At 39.7% G+C, this 20629-nt stretch overlaps 1 protein-coding gene across 1 annotated transcript; it reads left to right on the top strand.

Annotated features, from left to right (window-relative positions):
• Positions 1-464: 464 nt before the first annotated feature.
• LOC143891994 (ent-copalyl diphosphate synthase 1-like) lies at positions 465-19945 on the top strand. Its single transcript, XM_077396476.1, has 16 exons — positions 465-548; positions 693-833; positions 1354-1370; positions 6940-7015; positions 7110-7413; positions 8276-8459; positions 9183-9397; positions 9495-9615; positions 9989-10101; positions 10183-10409; positions 10512-10627; positions 16914-17012; positions 17093-17317; positions 18426-18546; positions 18630-18824; positions 19512-19945. Exons 1-16 carry the CDS (start codon positions 465-467, stop codon positions 19743-19745), a joined length of 2472 nt encoding a protein of 823 aa, XP_077252591.1. The 3' UTR covers positions 19746-19945.
• Positions 19946-20629: the final 684 nt, after the last annotated feature.

The raw sequence follows: 20629 nt of genomic DNA on the forward strand, positions 1-20629 counted from the left end.
AAAATATTTTTGACACCCGTCTCACACTGATTTCTGAATAAGAACCTTTAAGAATATCTACAAGAGATAGAGTACCCGAGAACTTTGGTGAGGACTTTGTGACCTACCATTTATAGAATGATCCACCAACCTCTAAGGAAGTGATGAGATCTAGGCACTCTTTGTTGTGGGCAGAAGCCATTAATGATGAAATGAGCTCTCTGTTACAAAATCAAACTTGGTAGCTAGTCGATTTGCCAAAAGGGGTTAAGACTGTAGGCTCTAAGTGTATTTTAAAGAAGAAATTTAATCCTGACGGATCCATAGCTAAGTATAAAGCACGTTTAGTAGCTAAGAGCTATACTCAAGTTAGTGGGATAGACTACTTTGACGTTTACTCACCGGTCTGTCATTTGACTACGATAAGAATTCTTCTTGATTTGGCATCTATTGAGCAGTATGTTGTGCATCAAATGGATGTAAAGATGGCTTTCCTTAATGGAGACCCCACAGAGGAAATCTTCATGACCCAACCTGAAGGGTTTGTCATAGAAGGTTTGAAGAACAAAGTTTGTAAGTTAAACAAATCTTTGTATGGTCTTAAACAAGCACCTAAAATGTGGCATCAAAAATTTGACAAGGCAGTAAAGAGCTTTGGTTTTCAGACTAGTTACTCCAATAAATGCCTTTACTTTCGTTCTGTGTTGAATAAGGTTGCAATTATTTACTTGTATGTAAACGACATGTTAATTCTTGATTCCGATCTCTCTGTAGTGAGTGACGAGAAATCAATGTTGGCTAAAGAATTCGATATGAAAGTTCTTGGTGTGGTAGACACCATTCTTGATACGAAAGTAAGTTTTTATAGGCAAGGGATCACTCTTAGCCAAGCTCATTACATTGACAAACTACTTTCTACATGGCGATACAGTGAGTGTAAATCAACTGAGACACCATTTGATTATACCAAAAAGCTGAAACCTAATGAAGGAGACAGCGTTAATTAGTTGGATTATTCTAAACTAATTTGTGGTCTCATGTATGCGATGAGTTGCACTAGACCAGACATAGCCTTTACAGTAGGCATGTCGAGTCGTTTCACTAGTAATCCTAGCCTTGAGCACTAGAATGCCCTTATGAGGCTGATGAGATACCTTAAGGGTACTCTATATTATGTTCTATGTTATAGTGGCCATCCTCCTATCCTGGAAGGATATTCTGATGTATCGTGGGGCTCAGAATTATGAGACAGTAAATCTTCCAGTGGTCATATATTTAAACAAGGTGAAGCAACTGTTGCGTGAAAGTCAAAGAGACAGACTTGCATTGTTCTGTCATCTATGGAATCTGAACTTTATGCTCTACCTTCTGCAGGAGATGAAGCAGAGTGGGTAAGAGATCTAATCATGGACATTCCACTGACCCGTTTAAAGATTAACTCTGTAAGTTGTTCTTTGATAATCAAGCTACAATTACGATTGTAAAGAACTCACTCTTTAATGGTAAGATGAGACATGCCAGGCTGAAACATGCCACGCTGAATTATCTTATAGAACAAGGTATTATCACTTTGGTCGATGTGCGAACGAAGGATAATATGGTTGATGCTCTCACAAAGGGACTGAATAAAGATCGAATATTCAAAACTGTGGGGGAGATGGGGTTAAGGACTGTATAGACAGGTATTAACCTATATCTATGTTATTTTGAATTTTTGAATCTTCCTCTTTTGCTCAAGATAAGCACTTGATATGTTTCAATGATGTTTACAGTTGTTTTGTGTCATTCCATATTTGATGACATGTCCTTTTTTTGAAAAAGTTGTTTCATTCTAAACTTGATGGTACAACTTAACTCGAATTTGGATAAGATGACTGTAACATTCTAAATGGAAACATGGAATAGTTCTTTGTAAAAGAAACTATTTAGGTATTGTTCTTATATTGAAACTTGACAATGATGCTTATTGATTTGTGTTTTTCAATCATTATGAAATTGTACTAAGTAGGGGTGGACATGGTTCGGTTCGGTTCGGTTTTGGGGTATACCCAGAACCGAACCATATATAATCGGTTCCCTGAAATTGGAACTAGAACCGAACCATATATGTTTGGAACCGAACCGAACCAGAACCATATATAATCGGTTCGGTTCGGTTCTGGGTTTACCCAACCTTCACCAAATGTAGATATTTTGCCTAATCGTATTTATAATCGGTTCGGTCCTGTTTATATATGAACTACAAACACTAACATGCACGAATTTGAAATAATCAGACACAAATTTGCACAAATTTGAGCAATGCAAAAATTATATATGACCTACAAACATGCACAAATTTGGAATTCCAAATTTGGGGGGTGAATTAAAATTTTAAAGGCAAAGTGATGAGGCATTGGTTTTAAGGTGAGGGTCGGTTCTCGGTTCGGTTTTCGGTTCCGGGATCCCAAACCCAAAACCGAACCGAATTTCCATCAGTTCCAGGATATCAGAACCGAAACCGAACCATATAAATACGGAACCGAACCGAACCATATGTGGTTCGGTTCCTCGGTTCGAGCCGGAACCATTTCCACCCCTAGTACTATATTCTTCTGGTAGAACTAGATACTTTAGTATTTTACACAAATGATTTGATCTATTTTCATGAAATTCATATTTGGTAATTTATAGAAATTGGAGAAAATTGAGGAGCTTGCCTAGCTCGATTTGTATTTTGATGATGATGACTTACTTGATGAGTAAATCCTTGTAGAGCAGTGGGGACTATTATTTTCTTTTCAGTTGAATAAATAGTTCACTTACAAGTGAAACTGCTTTTGTTTGAGTTTTAGATTATTTCTAAAACTCTTGGTTATTAATAAAAGTATTCTTGTTTTCAGTTGAATTACGGATCTTTTTTGATATAGTGATATGAATGATTCAATATTTTGTTTGGACATTACATTATCTATCTATTGGATTGTGCTATATGTAGAACATAGGAGGAGATTGTTGGGTATATAGGATAACCCTATATATATGTTCTAATATAAGCCCAATAAGATAATGGACCGGTGTAGTGGGCCTACATGGGCTAGAGTCCATCAACCAGTCCCTAGTGTATCTCTTATATAGGGGCTGGAGGCAACAAACTAGGTATTCCAAATTAGATACCTAGGGTGTAATGCTTCAAGCAATCCTTGCTTGAATTAACATGATGTTCATGCAAAGCAAAAGGCGTCTTCTTGGCTGGAATACCTGAGCTACTCTTGTCTATTTTCCGATATATTCGCTTAACGAATCTTTTTTTTTAAGTTTGTTATTATTGTTTTTCCGTATTTGGATTATTCCTATATTGTAGTAAGTTTTCCTACACACGCAAATCTAATTTTGAAAAATATTGGGCACCTTCAAGCTCATCAAGTAGTTCATCCACCACTAAGTACAAAGACCGATGGGAGAATAAGCAAAAAAACAATATAGAAATAATCCAAATAAGAAAAAATAGTAGTAACAAAGTTATATTTTCAGCCCAAATGGACAGAAAAAGCAATGCTCCGTTGCATTTCATCATGTGGCAGGATCCACTATTGCATTTTATCATGTAAGATGATTTGCTAAAACTGGGAGTGGGTCTCTAGGGCTGAGTTGGAAGTTTCCGACTTTCTCCCTAGTCCTTGATTGATTTTTCCTTCTTGTATGGTTTTTGCTTTGTTTCTTTGTTCGGTTCGATCTCATCTATCGTTGGGGTTCTCGTTTATTGATTAATTCACGGCAAAGATAAATTCGCACCCCTCAGGAAAATTCGCACACCTTTAACGCGAATTGACATTAAAAAAGCGTTACAGTCTGCCACATATCCTCTTTTAAAAGGGTGAGAATTATCCTATAGGAGTGCGAATTTATCATCGCCCTTAATTTAATTCTTTATGCTCTAGGATTGCTAATTTTGGCTAGATGGTCCTTGAATTGATTTTCAAGCAAGATGAGAGGAGTCTTTGGCATTCAAATATAGATTTTTTCTTCTTCTTTCCCTTGGTTTGGTACTGCAGGCTCAGAAATCCTCGTTGTTAACGAAGGAAATCATACAAAAGCTAAGTTTTCGTGAGAAAGAGCGAACTAGTGTCACCAGATATTCTCCTTGCGTGGTTTAGAAAAAGGAAACTGTTATGATGACAGGGTTTTCTTTTTTTCTCATGAGAGTGCACATTTCCTTTACTTTAAACCCCGTTATTTTTTGTAGATGCACCCCCTTTATTTTATACTATTTTCTCTAAATGGGGATTGTTTAGTTGCTGGGATTTTATTGGAAGTAGTCAAAAGGGGATGTGACAAGCATGGAAGTTGTGCAGGCTTATCTAAGGGAGAAGAGTGGTACTCAAAATCCAAAAAGCGGTAAGGCGTTTGGTTGCTAGAATGGGTGGTGGAAATATTTGGGTGTCATTATCAAAATGCGTGGTGAAAGAGAGAGAAAGGAAAGGAAAAAGGCAATGATTATATAAGAAAAACAAAGTCCACTCTTCTGCTCCCAAAAACACTCAAAAAATGAGGTTTTACATTGGAATTTTAGTAGAGGGGACAACTCCAGTCACATCAGCGCCACCTAGGAAAAAGTGTAATAATGATGTCCCCTACATGTCTTGGAGTCAAATTGAATTTAAGCTCAAATTTGACAATCAAACAACATCTCGCATTTCATATTCCCGGAAATGCCGAGCCGTCTTCCACATTTTCACAACCAAACGGACCCATGGGGATTTGCTAGGGTCCATCGGAAAGTCTGTTACTTGAGAGGGCAGCTATTCAGGCTCACTTTTCAACAGATTTTGTCATTATTCATGAGGTGGCTGCACTCTCATGCCGCAAAATGCCCTTCTGCGAGGGTCCCTAGCAAATCCCTTTCAAATGAGGAGAAATTATATGGTGCACGACCCTCGCATGCACATGCAGACCAAAAGTACAGTGGGGCCCACATTATTTAGGTGATCCAAAGTTCCAGACAATCCATTTGTTGGGCCTTGACGTAGATAGGATACACATAGGGAATCTTCTCCATATGATGATCCTAACCCTCCGATTTGTTCAGGTTTAAAATGGACAGCACAATATAGAAACCTCTACGGATCGGTGGGTTAAGATCATCCTATAGAGAAGATTTTCTGCCATGTGAATAGTAAATGGAAAACAAACAATGCTATGAAATGGAAAATGTTACTTTTAATTTCATTTTCTTACTTTTTGGGGCATTACTTTTCATACTCATGTCTTTTCAGTTGTGGGATACTATAGAGCTGGATGGAAATGGGCGGACACCCGCCTTCCTTCTCCAAGATGCATTCCTTTGCCAAAACCTCGTGTCATGCAAGGTAACAAAAGTAGCACATGCATACTTCCATTCACACACGCACACACAAAAACCCAATAGGATGATCCAAACCATTCATTTGTTGGGCTCCAACATAAATAAACCTTGCCAGGAAAATCATCTCTATAGGATGATACTAGTGAAATGACCAATTATTCCAAAAGCTTAAGCTATTGGAGATGGTGTTATTTAATCTTTTTATACTTTAACACTCTCCCTCACGTGTGGCCCCTCTTTTTTAGGGTTTTCCTACACTTGACACATGTGGACTCTCTTTTGGGTTGGCCATTCCATGTGAATTTTTAATATTAAGGAGGTTTGAACTCATAACCTTTGCTGTGATACCATGTGAAATGACCAATTACTTCAAAAGCTACAGCTACTGGAGATAGTGTTATTTAATCTTTTATACTCAAACAATCCTAACCCTCTGAAGTATAGATGTGTGCATAATCTGTCGTCGTGCCGCATATCAAATGGTTAGGATATGATAAAATCAGAAGATTTCTAATAATCTCTGTTAATTTTCATTAACAATAGCATGTCTGCACTTAGAGATAGAGATAAGGGATTTGCTAGGGACCATCGTAGAAAGGCATTTCGCAGACAGCTGTTGCATGTGAGAGCAGCCACCTCAGATTAATTAAAAGAATAAGACAAAATATATTCTGAAAAGTGAACCTGTGTGGCTGCTCTCACTTGCAACAGCCAGCCGCAAAATTCCTCTGTGATGGTCCCTAGGGATAAACATGAAGATGATAGGGCACATATTATTTATACATTGGAGCACAACAAATGAATGGTTTGCATCACTAATGCATTTTCTAAAAATATTTGCTCATGTACTTGCAGACAACATATAAAAAACTATATATTGATATCTATATGTTAGAATAGAAAAGGAGATAGGCCAGTTTTTTCAAGAAAGAAGATCGAGCTACGTAATAGTTGGGTTTAAGCTATTCATTAAATTCATTCCATGGACGGTTGTGCCCCAAAAATCATTTCCATAGGTTGATCCTAACCCTCTAATCTATAGAGAGACTGAATATTAGAGGGTTGATCCTAACCCTCTATAGATTAGAGGATTAGGATCACCCGATGGAAATGATTTTTGGGCACAACTCTGTGGCCCATCTAATGGACGGTTTGGATCATCCTAAGGTGCGGGCAATACCATACTTTTTAATAAAGTGACGAGTGCGATCATCAAAATACATGAGTGCTGATAACATTTCCCCTTTTTTATTTCATTTTTGCAGTGTCACTATTATAAGGGTACTTAGAAGAATTGGATTCAATAGGATGCCTTTGCGGCTGGATGTTTGCAATGGAGCCCTTCAGTGTAGCAATCCTCTTATGTATATCTGGATATTAAACTGAAGGGAACCCTTGCAAAAACGAGCCAAAGATGTCCCCATTGGAAAGTTTGCACATTTACTACTTCTGTTAATGAGTGAGGGGTCCAATGGGGTGCACCTGTGCCCTTCAGTTTAGCATTCCTATTATATACTATGTATGTATTTAGACACATCTACTCACACACATTCACAAAATAAGGGTCCCAGATAATTATAACTAGCGGCTTGTAATACTTCCGATTTAATGTGCAGAAAAAATCCAAAATGGGGGTTTATCAATCATCGAGTGGCCCTTAGCAAAGAAGAAAAAGAAGAGGCACTTTTAAAGGTTACTCAACTAAGTTTGCATTTTGTTATAATTAGTTGAACTTAATTTCTTCTATAGAAAATGGGTTCGATGTTCTGTTGTGATATTTGTGAAGGCTTTGGAATCGAGCAAGATTAGACAACAGATTGATCTTGTCAAAGCAATGTTACGTGATATGGGCGATGGAGAAATAAGTGTATCTGCCTATGACACAGCTTGGGTTGCTCTGGTTGAGGACATTCATGGGAGTGGTGCCCCCCAATTCCCTTTGGCACTTGAATGGATCGTCAAGAATCAGCTGATCGATGGTTCGTGGGGCGATCCCTATATATTCTCCGCTCACGATCGGATAATTAACACACTGGCATGTGTAATTGCATTGAAATCGTGGAAAATTTACCACGAAAGAAGCGAAAAAGGTACTAAAAATCCATGTCTAGTGCTATTACGTACATTAATTAATATGTATATAGCTGTTAATTACTAGAATAAATTAGATCAGATCTGGAAAGATCTGACCGTTGGATTGTTAAAGTGGTTGGTTAGACAACTAAACAGTTTTTTTTAGTTATGTGTTTTGCATTTTAAATATATGTAGTTTTAATTAGGTATTTATCGACATATTTTTATGTATTTCATGTAAATCACTTGTAGAATGTCTCTATAAATATAATGCAAGGGCACCCAAGATTGTAGTGGGCTTTTAATTTTTTTTTAATTATCAAAATCTTTTATGGTATTAAGATGCATATTCTAATTATTTTTTAAGACATTTTATCGTAATCAAATGTATATTGATTTTTAATCTACATACATTTGAGGGGACATTGAGGGAAAGCCCTGGCACAACGGTAATTTTGCTCCATTGTGACTTGGTGGTCATATGTTCGAGTCACGGAAATAGCCTCTCTGCAAAGCAGGAGTAAGGCTGCGCACATTTAGCCCTCCCTAGACCTCACAATGGAGGGGCCATCGTGCACTGGGCACCCATACATTTGAGGGGACATGCTAGAATATATCCTGTCAGTTGGTCTAACCGTTGAATTGTTAAGAGTGTTAGGTTAGACAATTTAGGTTAGTTTTCAGTTATATAGTTTGAATTTTAAATATAAGTAGTTTTAGGAATTTGAGCACATAATTTTCATATATTTCATGTAAACGACTCGTAAAAAGTCTAAATAAAATGTTAGTGCACCCAACATTGTATTGGGTTCTTCTTCAATATTTTCCTCAAATTCAAAATCTTTCATTACTCTAATCCAGACATTGCTTTGTAAACAGGAATGTCTTTTCTTAGAGAAAACATAGGGAAACTCAAGGATGAAATTGCAGAGCACATGCCTATTGGCTTCGAAGTAGCATTCCCATCCCTGATTGAATTATCTCAATCTCTAGGTTTGGAAGTTCCTTTGGATTCTCCTGTCTTGCAAGACATATATGACAAGAGAAATCTAAAACTCCAGAGGTATGCTTTCTGAGGCATCTCTTTTAATAGTTTAATTTTATATTGAAATAATCTTGTGTGTAATCTATACATCCTGACTCGGTCTATAAACTATCTCGGTCACATTCGAAATATTGTTCAAGATCAGCAGTCTATTGAACCTTTTTTTATGATCGACAAAAGCTACAGGCATTATGCAATAAAAGAGCATATTGATCAGACAAGATAATCATTGTAATTTTTCAGCTGTTGCACATTAATTGAACTGTCTAAATTGATAATTATCAAATTAAGAAGATGCCCGGAGGATAAGTCTCGGCCTTTTGCGGAATTTTCGAGACGCTCAGATCTTTAGCGAATGAACCTTAGAGTGTAACATTGTTTCCTTTAGTTTTTGAAACTTAATAGTTAGGAAGACTTACCAGATGCCATTGCCTTGGGATCTTGTGGCCAATTTCAGGAAGCTTTAGGTTGAACTCCTTACCTTTCCTTTTTGGTTTAAAACTCTTTATGATAAGCTAAAAGAGATTAGATCATCCTTATCTCTCTTTCTAGAAGCTTTAGGTTGTTTACCAAAAATAAACCTCTTTAGAACTTTAATGATCTAAGTTGTTGGTTTCGCAAAGGTCATTAACGGTTAGGATTTTATCCCAACACAGAGTACTTAAAACAAGGGTTTTGAAAACCAAAAGGCCTTCTTTTATCCCGTCTATCTATTTATTTTGATTGTGGGCATGTGGGTAGGATTCCAAAGGAAATGATGCACAAAGTTCCAACAACACTACTACATAGTTTGGAAGGAATGCCTAATTTGGACTGGGAAAAGCTTCTCAAGCTAAAGAACGGAGATGGGTCCTTCTTATTTTCTCCTTCCTCGACTGCATTTGCACTGATGCAGACAAAGGACAAAAAATGCCTAGATTATCTCCAGAGAGCAGTTGAAAGATTCAATGGGGGAGGTAAAAAAAATCAACAGCTTCACAAAATATCAGCATCTTTTTTATTTCCTTTCACCTTTGATTATCCATTATTGACTGTCTTAGTTCCACTCTTTAGTGCCAAATGTCTATCCAGTGGACATGTTCGAGCATATTTGGGTCGTTGATCGCTTGGAACGGCTCGGGATTTCTCGATATTTCAAACCAGAAATCAAAGGATGCCTGGATTATGTACATAGGTATTGTTAAAGTGTAAATGATTAAAGAACACCAACTCTAACAGCTTAAGCTTTTGGAGTAATTGGTTGTTTCACATGGTACCAAAGTTATTATTGCCTCACGGCAGGTCTGGGGTTCCAAACCCAACAAATCTTTGATATTAAAAATCCATGTGTACTGCCAACCCAAAAAGAAGAGGGGCCATGTGCAAGGGGGAGTGTTAAAGTATAAATGATTAAATAATACTAACCCTAATAGCTTACGCTTTTGGAGTAATTTGTTGTCTCACAGGGTTTGAAAATTTATCTTTAAAACTCTGAAAAGTCTTATATATATCCTTTCTTTCCATCTACAAGGGAATTATAATGACACAAAAATTTGAAAAATTTTCAGATACTGGACTGAAGATGGAATCTGTTGGGCTAGAAATTCCAAAGTACATGATGGTGACGACACGGCCATGGGCTTCAGGCTTCTAAGATTACATGGATACGATATTTCCACTGGTAAATATAAAATAAATATACAGAATCTCCTAAACTTTCCAGCTATATGATTACACTTACGTGTGAATTATGTTATTGCAGAAGCATTTAGACATTTCAAGAGTGGGGAAGAGTTCTTTTGCTTTGTGGGGCAAGCAAACCAGGCCATCACAGGGATATACAACTTGAACAGAGCTTCTCAAGTCATGTTTCCTGGAGAGAAGATTCTAGAAGATGCCAGGAGTTTCTCCTACAAATTTTTGAGACAAAAGCAAGATTCCAACCAGCTTCTAGACAAGTGGATAATAACCAAAGACTTGCCTGGTGAAGTAAGTAAAAGATAATTCTCATTCAAGAGAATCCAGTTCATCCATTACTGAGATATTAAATGCAAAATGTTTTCATTGAAATAATAATAATAAAAATGCTAGGTGGGATATACACTGGACTTTCCATGGTATGCAAGCCTTCCTCGTGTAGAGACAAGGTTCTACTTGGAACAATACGGAGGGGAAGACGACGTATGGATTGGAAAAACGCTCTACAGGTATGTTACTTCTCTACCCACTTCATCATCTTGGATTCTTGGCCATTGAGGATAGAGAGAGCCTTTATCTAGCCTATTGGGAAAAAGACCAAATTACCCCGAATTTCTCTACCCATACAAATTTTACCTAGGCTGGAACTCGAAGGGTAATTTATGTTGGCGAAAATTAGTGTAGTGGTTGAGAAGAAGATAGGAAGATGCTTCAAGGCGCGTAAACACTTTCCTTAAGACGATATTTGCCCCTACCAGTAGTGTGCACAGGGGACCACGAACTCGCCTCCAAGATACAATGAAGCCCGGTTCCAAACCGATTTCTTGATTCCGTTCAGTGAAGAACGTCATCAAGCCTGAATCACCTTTGAATTTTGCAAGTATTTGAGACCCAAGTATTTTGTTTCTGCAGAAAAACAGAATACTTGAACAGGATTTCTAAAACAGTAACTTTGTAGGGGATTTGAGAGAGTGTATTAAGTGAGAAACTCTACTGGAATCAGTAGTTTTGGGTATGCCAAAGAAGAATTACGAATTCTTTTTGTTTTGGGTGTTTTCTGCTCTTTAAATAGAGTTTCTGGTGTTTTTTTATGTTGAAAAGCACCCTTTCTGCGCATCCTTTCAGTGGGTTTGACTTCTGACCCTTAGATCGCGCCTAATCGCGACTCCATGGTTCAGATCAATCCTGGAGTGACCTTTGGCTTGTGTAAAAACCCCTCCAACTTCGTAACCGCTAGATCGCCCATCCATGGTGCAGATCTCACCTTTTGGGCCCTTGATCGTTGTGTAGAAGGGACACATCCCAACAGTCATCATCCACTAGCCGTTGCACTATGATCAGACGGTTCGGATCGCACCCGCTCAAACACTATCCTTTGGAGCACTAGGCCCGCTGGGCCAACCGTTGGGCCCGAACTTAGGCCCAACCCACCGAACCATTCAGCCTACCCACTTAACCGATCCAAGTCGATCTTGATCCAACGGCTCGGATCAAATCTGAAAAAATGAAAGGCTCTAATCGCTCCTCGCTACGATAATTCTGACCCTTAGATCGCATCTAATCGCAACTCCATGGTTCAGATCAATCCTGGAGTGACCGTTGGCTTGTGAAAAAACCCCTCCAACTTCGTAACCGCTAGATCGCCCATCCATGGTGTAGATCTCACCTTTTGGGCTCTTGACCGTTGTGTAGAAGGGACACAACCCAACGGTCATCATCCATTAGTCGTTGCACTACGATCCGACAGTTCGGATCGCACCCGTTCAAACACTATCCATTGGAGCACTAGGCCTGTTGGGCCCGAACTCAGGCCCAACCCGACCGAAGCATTCTGCCTACCCACTCGACTGATCCAATTCGATCTTGATCCAATGGCCTGGATTAAATATGAAAAAATGAAAGGCTCCAATCACTCCTCACTACAATGCGGCGTGCGAAGTGTGTCGAAAAAAGCCCCACTATGCGCCCTATAGCCCATTGCCCATTGCCCACGCCGCGCGTGTGCGAACGGTGCGTTGCACTGTCCCACGGTTCCACCCATGGCTAAGACCCATCGTGCACTTAAACAAAGAAAAGAAGTGAGAAAAGCTATATAAGCTACTCTCCAACTTTTCTCCAAAGCAATACGGGACTATCTTTTTCTTCACAAAACTACACTCTCTTCTAAAAAGCAACTTTTTCCAAAAGAAAAGTTTTTCTATTACAAAACAAGTTATAGAAACTCTTTGCAAACACCAATTTTGACCCAAAACAATGATTTTGAAAATCAAAATTTAACAATTTAGCCTTCTCCATATGGGTTTAGGAATCTACATCTCCTAGGCCCTTTTGTTTTTTACTTTGAGATCTTGCAAAAATACCTTAGTAACCTGGCTACCTGTAAAAACTGGGGATCCAGATACTTGGATCAAGCAAATAGATGCTAAAAGGGAAAACTATGAGAGAGATTAAGGCACCGTAATCTAGAGGACATACTGGTGTTCTCTTAGGAGAGTGGGCACTTGTCAATTCTTTCCTTCTGAATGGCTTTTCTTGATTTATCGGGAGATATTTATACTCCGTTACGGCGATAGTTGCTTATTTTCCAGCAACTTCCTTGAAAAACTTTTCCATCTCCGTTAAGAAGAGACTTTTCCATCTCCGTTAAGAAGAGACTTTTCCATCTCCAGCATGACCTGTCATTTAGGTTTAGTCAAAATTAGATAAGGACCAAAAAGCCTTATGTGTGATTTTCATGTCAAAATGGAACTTTCCAAGTCCTCACTGCAAAAAAAAAAAGCATTCAACAATGCAGTTTTAATTGATTCGAGAACTTTTTTTTCTTTTTCCACATATGGCACTTTCTCTGGGATGAGTCAAAGGGATGGATAATGGACTCGCCGGCTGGGGGACTGGTTTTGCTTTTGCTCATCCTACAGTTACGATAATTTTAAATGGAGAAGTAAATGTCGATGGTGCCACGGGAAGAAAAGAGGTAAAACAGCGAGGAAGAATGAAGAAAGAAACAGAGTCAAAGGGAAATTGATGTGGCGATCGAGGGACTGGTACTTCTCCTCCTGCAATTACTTAAACTTTAAATTACGGAGTCGATGTCGCTGGTGTGATCAGGATAAAAAGCGAAATATCATAGCCCCAGCTGATCCGGATATTGCGACCCAGGAGGGAGATAGTTGGTCGGATTCAGGACAGATTGCCCCTTTTGCTGAAGGAGGGAAACCGTCCATGTAGATCTCGGGTCCAGAGGTGAAAACAAGACTTAATATCTTAAGTGCGTGCTTGGTAGGAAAAAGAAAAGACCCGTCTGGATCCATCCAGGATCTATGGCTCTGGGCAAAAAACTGTTGGGACATCCCTACCCTTCCCTGCCCTTCCCTCCTATCAAAGGATGAAGTCCTATTTATGTTTCACTCGGTGGAAATGGCCTCCGGAGTCCTGGCCAAGAAAGATGGGGCTTGTGAAAATGTCTTACTTTCCCTCTCCATCTGGAATCAAGATTTTGTCCAGGGGTCTAAGGTGTTGTGGGTCAATATTTATGACATCCCTTTACAAGTCTGGGCTACCTCAACAGTTGAAGGCTTGGGAATAAGGGTGTCAATTTTGGCTCGGGCTCGAAAGCTCGCTCGAGCTCGGCTCCATTCCTTAACGAGCCGAGCCGAGCCGGCTTGCCAGGCTCGTTAAGCTTAACGAGCCAAGCCCAAATTAGGCCAGGCTCGGCTCGGCTCGGCTCGGCTCGTTAAGGCTCGTTAAGAATTTAATATATTTAAATATATATATTATATATTGGACCACCCCCCGTAGTGTAAAAAGAGTAGTAAAAAAACACTAGATAGGGCTGTCCAGGGAAGATGAGGGGTGTGAAATTAATATAATTCGAGCTCGATAAGGCTCGCGAGCCGCTCGCAAGCCTGGCCGAGCCTGACCGAGCCGAGCTTTTGAGCTTAACGAGCCGAGCCGAGCCTAGCCAAGCTCGGCTCGGCTCGGCTCGTTTACACCCCTACTTGGGAAATCTCTTTGGACCAGTCCTAGAGGTTGAAATGGAAAGTTACCATAATCATTGTATGAGTTTTGTATCGGTCAAAATCTTCGTAAGTCGCACCTAGATGGAAGCTAAGTTATCCCTTCGTCAATTTATGGATTTTCGGTCACTATTATACAGTGGGTATCCTGAAATAGGAGTCAAAGGGGTCTCACTCTACAATTGATCATTGGGATTCTTGTGCATTGCAATCAGTCCAAGGACCCTTCCTTCCTTTGGCTAAGCCTCTGAATCTTGGGCTGGAAATCCCGGCCGGCCCGATGGCGGCCCGGAAAGAGAATTGACCGGAACCCATCCAGACAGTTCAGAACAGAAAAACCATTGATCCGCCGGTGCGGGATCCCTTGTTTTCAAAATTCAAACCATCAGGAGTATGGGAGGAAAAAGTACAGGGTGCTCCTTTCAAAATTGGGCCTACTTTCCCTTCTTCTTCTGACCAATTGAGGCTGGCAAGGAAAAACCTTAGATTTCCAAAAGGTGTTTTTGGCCTTCCATGGTATCGAGATATGACACCTAAGGCATGTACTGTATCTGGGTGACAAATGTGATCTCCTCTAGCTTCTGTTTGGTCGAGCTAGATGGCGTGGTTTTAGGACTTTCTGCAGAAGAGAGGCAGAAAATTGAAAATACCTATCTGATGGGGATCTTTCTACTAACTGTATACTTCGAAAGGCGAAAACGTTTTTGTGGTGGGATGTCTTGATTGATTACTCTGATTATTTAAAAGTTTATGGTATATTGGAAAAGATATGATGGTGGAAAGACTTTCCCTTGAGAAGGGCGGCAGCTCATTTATGGTGCCTCGGGACATGGAAGGAAGGTTTGTAATATGCCAGGGTTCAGCTTTATCTTATTACCCCTGGCATTCAGAAAGGCAGATCTTTTGGTCAGGAAATTATGGCGCCATAACCGAGTGTATCCTTAGATTATTGCCTTCATTTCATGTGCGTTATGGGGGTGGTTTTGGTCTTTAGGCCTATCACTATCATGCCTAGTTTCTAAGAACCTAAGTCGGTTATCTGTGTATCTAGTTTAACTAGTCTGTTGGTTCTCCTCTGAAAGGGTAAGTACAATTTTTTATCTAGTTTCAGGGAAATGACTGCTTCTTCTTCTTCTTCGGACTCTCGAACTTACAAGAGACTACGGAGAGAGTTTCCGGATTGTTCCGAGTGGTTTCATCATAGACGATGGGTTCGTAGCTTGAAATACAATAGGGTAAAAGTCTCGGTGGAAGCTCCCACCGTCCTAGAACAAGTTAAAGGAATTATTAAACGGCAATGGAAGCAATTTCAGGAGTATTATAGGATGATTGCCCAAGAATATTTTCCTTTAACATGTACTTACAATATAAAGGACATATGTATACCGGTTTACAAACTTCCTTTTTTCCAAGGTTATTTGGATTTCGTGAACAACTTGAGACGTTTAGAATGGGTGGCGAAGCAAACCCTTTGCATTTGAAAGATATCTAAACCGATAGCAGTCCGGATGAATCCGGTTGAAGAGGTCCCCTACCCGCAGTTCGCTTCAATTTTTTCTCTGAAAATATGGAATTGGAATTAGACATTGGGATTTTATTGGTGGAGTTGAGCGAGTGTGCGTGATAGTTTTTGTGCCAGAGTTAGTTCGGATGTTTTGTTTAAAAGGGTTTTGATAGACGGTTTCTTGGGAGCTAGAAATCAGTTTATGGCTGGATGGAGAAAATGTAAAGATGGCAAGGAAGTGTATCGAGAATTTTTGGGGTAATAGTTTGTAGGGATGGGACTTCTTGGGGATTTTTAGTTTTGGTTTATTTGGTAAAAGAAGTGAATGTTGGGAAAACCTGGATGATGGTTGAACAATGTATAGACATCTGGATGATGTTTTGTTTATCTCTTTTGGACTGGTGCCAGCATGTCGATCCAGCCCACCTTAATATTTTGTAATGCTGGATGGGACTACTGGTCCCAGTTGCTATCTTAATATTAATGAAATATGTTAATTTTCAAAAAAAAAAAAAGATAAGGACCCATATTAACACCTTGGGAACACTTTCATCTCCAAATCTAGAGAGATTTCTCATTCCCACAATGGCCCCATCACCACCAATAACACACACTTACTTAAGACAACGTACTACCGTCTTACTCGGGGGATGTTGTAAACCACCTGATGAGTCACCCACACCGAGCTGGTTCAACAATAACTAATGTGACAGTCTCATCATCTTCCAATGTTCACAATGCATGTGCCATGAGATTGATAAAGACACATGGTTTGAAATCAGGTCTTAATACAAGAGAATAAATATAGGGAAGTGATAAACAGGCCCCTATTTTTTTTACTTGGGACAACTAGCAGCATTGCATCTATGACTACAGAGGGGCTGTTGTACTTCACATGGAAAGAGATTCAATGGGCCTGATTGCCACGTATGTTGGCGTTTGGCTGTCCCATGTAAAGAAAAGGGGCGAATTTATCATTTGGTTCGACTCTCGGTCAGTGGTCACCTCTCGGTCTCCATATCATTATTCGTTTATAAATCAATACATGCATGTGTGTGCGCGCAATACATGTTTGGATATTATCACATGATGATCATCACCGCCACATATCTCTGAATTTCCGATTGAGGGCTAACAGCCGCACGATCCAACAATTTTATGTTCAATAACCAGTTTTGGTCTCAGACTAGATTAAAAAAAAAAAAAAAAAAAAACAAAACACTACGAATAGGGCCTTATGATAGAGTGTTGCATTAAGGAAATCTCTGGTTGCAGAATGCCTTACGTGAACAACAACTCTTATTTGGAACTTGCTAAATCAGACTTCAACAACTGCCAAGCATTGCACCAGTTAGAATGGCTCGAGATCGAAAAGTAAGTGCAGAAACAAACATCCTCTCTGTAATGATATTCGCGGCCCTTCTCGTTATTTAACTATGAGTGAGACCCTGCAGATGGTACGAAGAATGCAATTTAGGAGAGTTTGGTTTGAGCAAAAGGGCAGTACTCCAGGCCTACTTTTTGGCCACTGCGAGTATATTCGAGCCCGGAAAGGCAACAGAACGGCTAGCTTGGGCCCGGACAGCGGTCCTTATGGAGGCGGTCTCGTCTTATTTTGGCAGCGAAGCAAATACTCCGGAGCAGAGGAGAGCCTTTCTGGAAGAATTTAATGACAAAAGGTATGAAAATTACAACTCCTGTCATTATTACGATAGCAATATGTGGTATCTGTCCATCACAAAAATAATAATAATAATAATAATAAGTACCCTTTTTTTTCTTTACATAGGGTCTGGTATGGCCAACTAGGGCTGCAACAGGGTCGGGTTGGGTCGGGTTTTTCAAAACCCTAGCCCAACCCTGGATCCCATTATCTCGGCCCTGACCCGCCCTGACCCTGAGTCAGGCCAGAAAACGTTAACTCCTGACCCGTCCTTAATACTTTACAACAGCATGACAGCTCAACTTGGACTTTATTGCTGTAATTAAGATGCATTGAGAACATGTTTTCACACTTTTTTCCAACTAAAAGTCTTAAAACGTTTATAAAAATCTAGAAACATTCTCAAAACGTGTGTAAAAACTGTTGGGGTATTTTCAAAAGAAATCATATTAAATTTAATAATGGTGCATAATTTTTCACAAAAAGGCATTTGGTTATAGTGGTAAGTATTTGATTTTCTATATTTGAGATTTCTCATCAACGGTTGAGATCATCCCATAGAGGAGACAAACCATTGGATGACATTCCTCTCCACTTATAACATCACAACTTCCACCCTATCTGCATCAACATCGCTACGACTTGGCGTCCATCACCATTGGCAGAAGAGTAGACATGTTTTCTCCCTCCGTAGCAGCCCGCCCTACTATCATTTTCCTCTGCAAAAGCCCTCTTCATCACCACCTCACCACCATTGCTGTAGTCCCGCCCCAACTCTGCCATCATCATCTTCGTCGCTCCATTTCCCTATGCTAAGCATTGCAGCCCTCATTCCCATCTTCCTCCTCTCATTTGCAGCCCCCCCGCAATCCCCATCCCCTCCTCCATTACAGCCGCTATCTATTTCAGGGCCCATCAAATGAATGCTTTAGATCATCCAAACAATGTGGGCCCACTGTGTTTTTGGTAGTGTTTGGATTCGGGATGGGCCCACATTGTTTGGATGATCCAAAGCGTTCATTTGTTACTTTTTAAACATTAGGGGTTAAGTTGAATGTGTCAGAAACCACAGGTGGTCTAAGTGTATTTTTCCAATTTAAGTAATTAAAAGTTGTTTATTACAGGTCGGGTAATAAGAAGACAGGAAAGGGACTGGTGTGGGCCCTCCTGGAGACACTAGGCCACCTCTCTTGGGAATCCCTCGTGGCGCATGGTAGAGACGTCCGTTACCACTTACGGCAAACCGTAAGTAATCTCATTATTTTCATTCTCTTTCCGTACTCACAAACAACCAACTAGGGATTTTTTATCTCTCTCTCTCTCTGCAGTGGGCTTCATGGCTGAATATAATGTACGAGGGGACCCCAGGCAAGGACGTGGGTGCAGAGCTCCTGGTGCGCACGATAACCCTGTGCGCCGGCCGGTCCGGTTCAGAAGAATTCTTGTCCCATCCGGTCTACTCCCGGCTCGCTTCCTTATCCAACAGCCTATGTCACAAGCTTCGTGGCATTCAAAAGCTCAAGGTTAGTAAGAGGAACTTTTAGAATTAATTACTCTTTTGTGGCTTATTAAGTCTTTGGAAAAGAGAAATGACCCTCCCCTTATATAGGAAGATTTTGTGGGTCCCACCCATGATTGATCCTGTCCGTTCATTGATTGATATTTAGACATTCACTTGATAGGCCTCTCAAATGATGGATTTGGATCAAGCAAATGTAGGGCCCACTATGCCTTAGCAGGCCACACTGCATTGCAATGAAATTGTGTCCTAAAGCATCCCTCATAAAACCAAACAAAACATTAAGAGCATGTAAGATTATATATCCATAAATATGATATCTATCTAGTGTGATATATGGAAGATATGACAGAGGTGGAGTGTTGCCGTGTTGGAGTGTTTCTATGGATTGCTCACACTTTCAATTGATCCCCATGGCTTGCTTTAGATCTCTTATGACCCGTGGGGAACATTCCCAGCTCATTTTCTTCACCTTTTTTTTTGTTGATAAAACATTCAAAATATCGTTCGCCATGTTTTACACAGACCAGGTGTGATATTATCGTCTTCAATGCATGTACTGATAACCTCAAATACAGTCAGAAATGCATTGTTATATGTTGTTAGATTAGAAATCTGTTTCTCAAACTTAACTAGAAAATACATAAATAGAAGGAAATTTTTTATCAAGACTTTTACTGTACATGATCAGGCCCAAACAAAGGATATGGACGATGGAAACAGCTGGGCAAGCGCAGGAGCCCACCCAATAGAGTCTGAAATGCAAGAGATCATGCAATGTGTACTGCAGGACTCCGAAGGATTTGATTGTGAAATTAAGCAGACATTCCTCGCCGTTGCCAAGAGCTTCTACTACTCTGCCTACTGTTCCCCTGCAGCCTTTGATCTTCATATCGCAGAGGTATTCTTTGAAAGAGTAGCTTAAGCTTATTTTGTAGTTTGAGTATCACAAAATGCATAGAAGACGTTAATAAGTTTAAGAACATGTTACAGGGTTTACATGATTGCAATATATAGTTACTAAAGAAAATGTTACAGAGCTTACACGGTTGTAATATATAATTACTGTAGCAGGCATAAGCATGTAAAGGCGTTTCCACCAATTTAGTAGAACAAACTGATAGAGCACTTTAGTCATATTCGAATTCATGAGGGGTATCATATCTTTTGAGGGGAATGTTGGATTTCTTTTGGAAATCCAGAGATAGTGCTTTCCTGATATCTGAATATGGCAGACAAGAACCCAGAAGAACATGAGAATCATTGTAAGTGCTGTTAGATTTGCGCATCCGAATGTGAACAACAATGGTAAATCCAAAAGAACCCAAATAAAGTAATAATCCCTTTAGTTGCTCACAACATTGGCGGTGCAGATGACCAGTTATTTCAGATGTCCAATGTTAGCATATCTAATCATTAGATCAAGATAATATAGTTTCCGCAAGCTTCGTGCATCGAAAATTTGGATGGGAGACCATAGCAGATCATTCCTCCTATATTATGGGAAAATTACTAAAACCACCCCTTAATTTTTTTATGAATTGAATGCACCCACATCCCTGATTTTTATCATTTCACCCAAAACCCAACAGCGCTTCGAATGATGATAATTCTTTATAGTACTGTAGGGTTCTTACTAAAACAAAGCAAAGAGATGGGGTACATTGGTCTCATGCACTTCCGATAATAGAAGTGGTAATACAAATGGAAAAGTTGTAGAAGCTGATATGAAAGGTAGACCTTCTCAATGCATCTTTATGGCCAGCATGTTGGATGCTGTCACAAAAAGGTCCACAAATTAAGTCTTAT

The sequence above is a fragment of the Tasmannia lanceolata genome, unplaced genomic scaffold, assembly GCF_043159265.1.
Source record: "Tasmannia lanceolata isolate RefF3 unplaced genomic scaffold, GAP_Taslan_0.1 ptg000002l, whole genome shotgun sequence".
NCBI classification, from domain to species: Eukaryota; Viridiplantae; Streptophyta; class Magnoliopsida; order Canellales; family Winteraceae; genus Tasmannia; species Tasmannia lanceolata.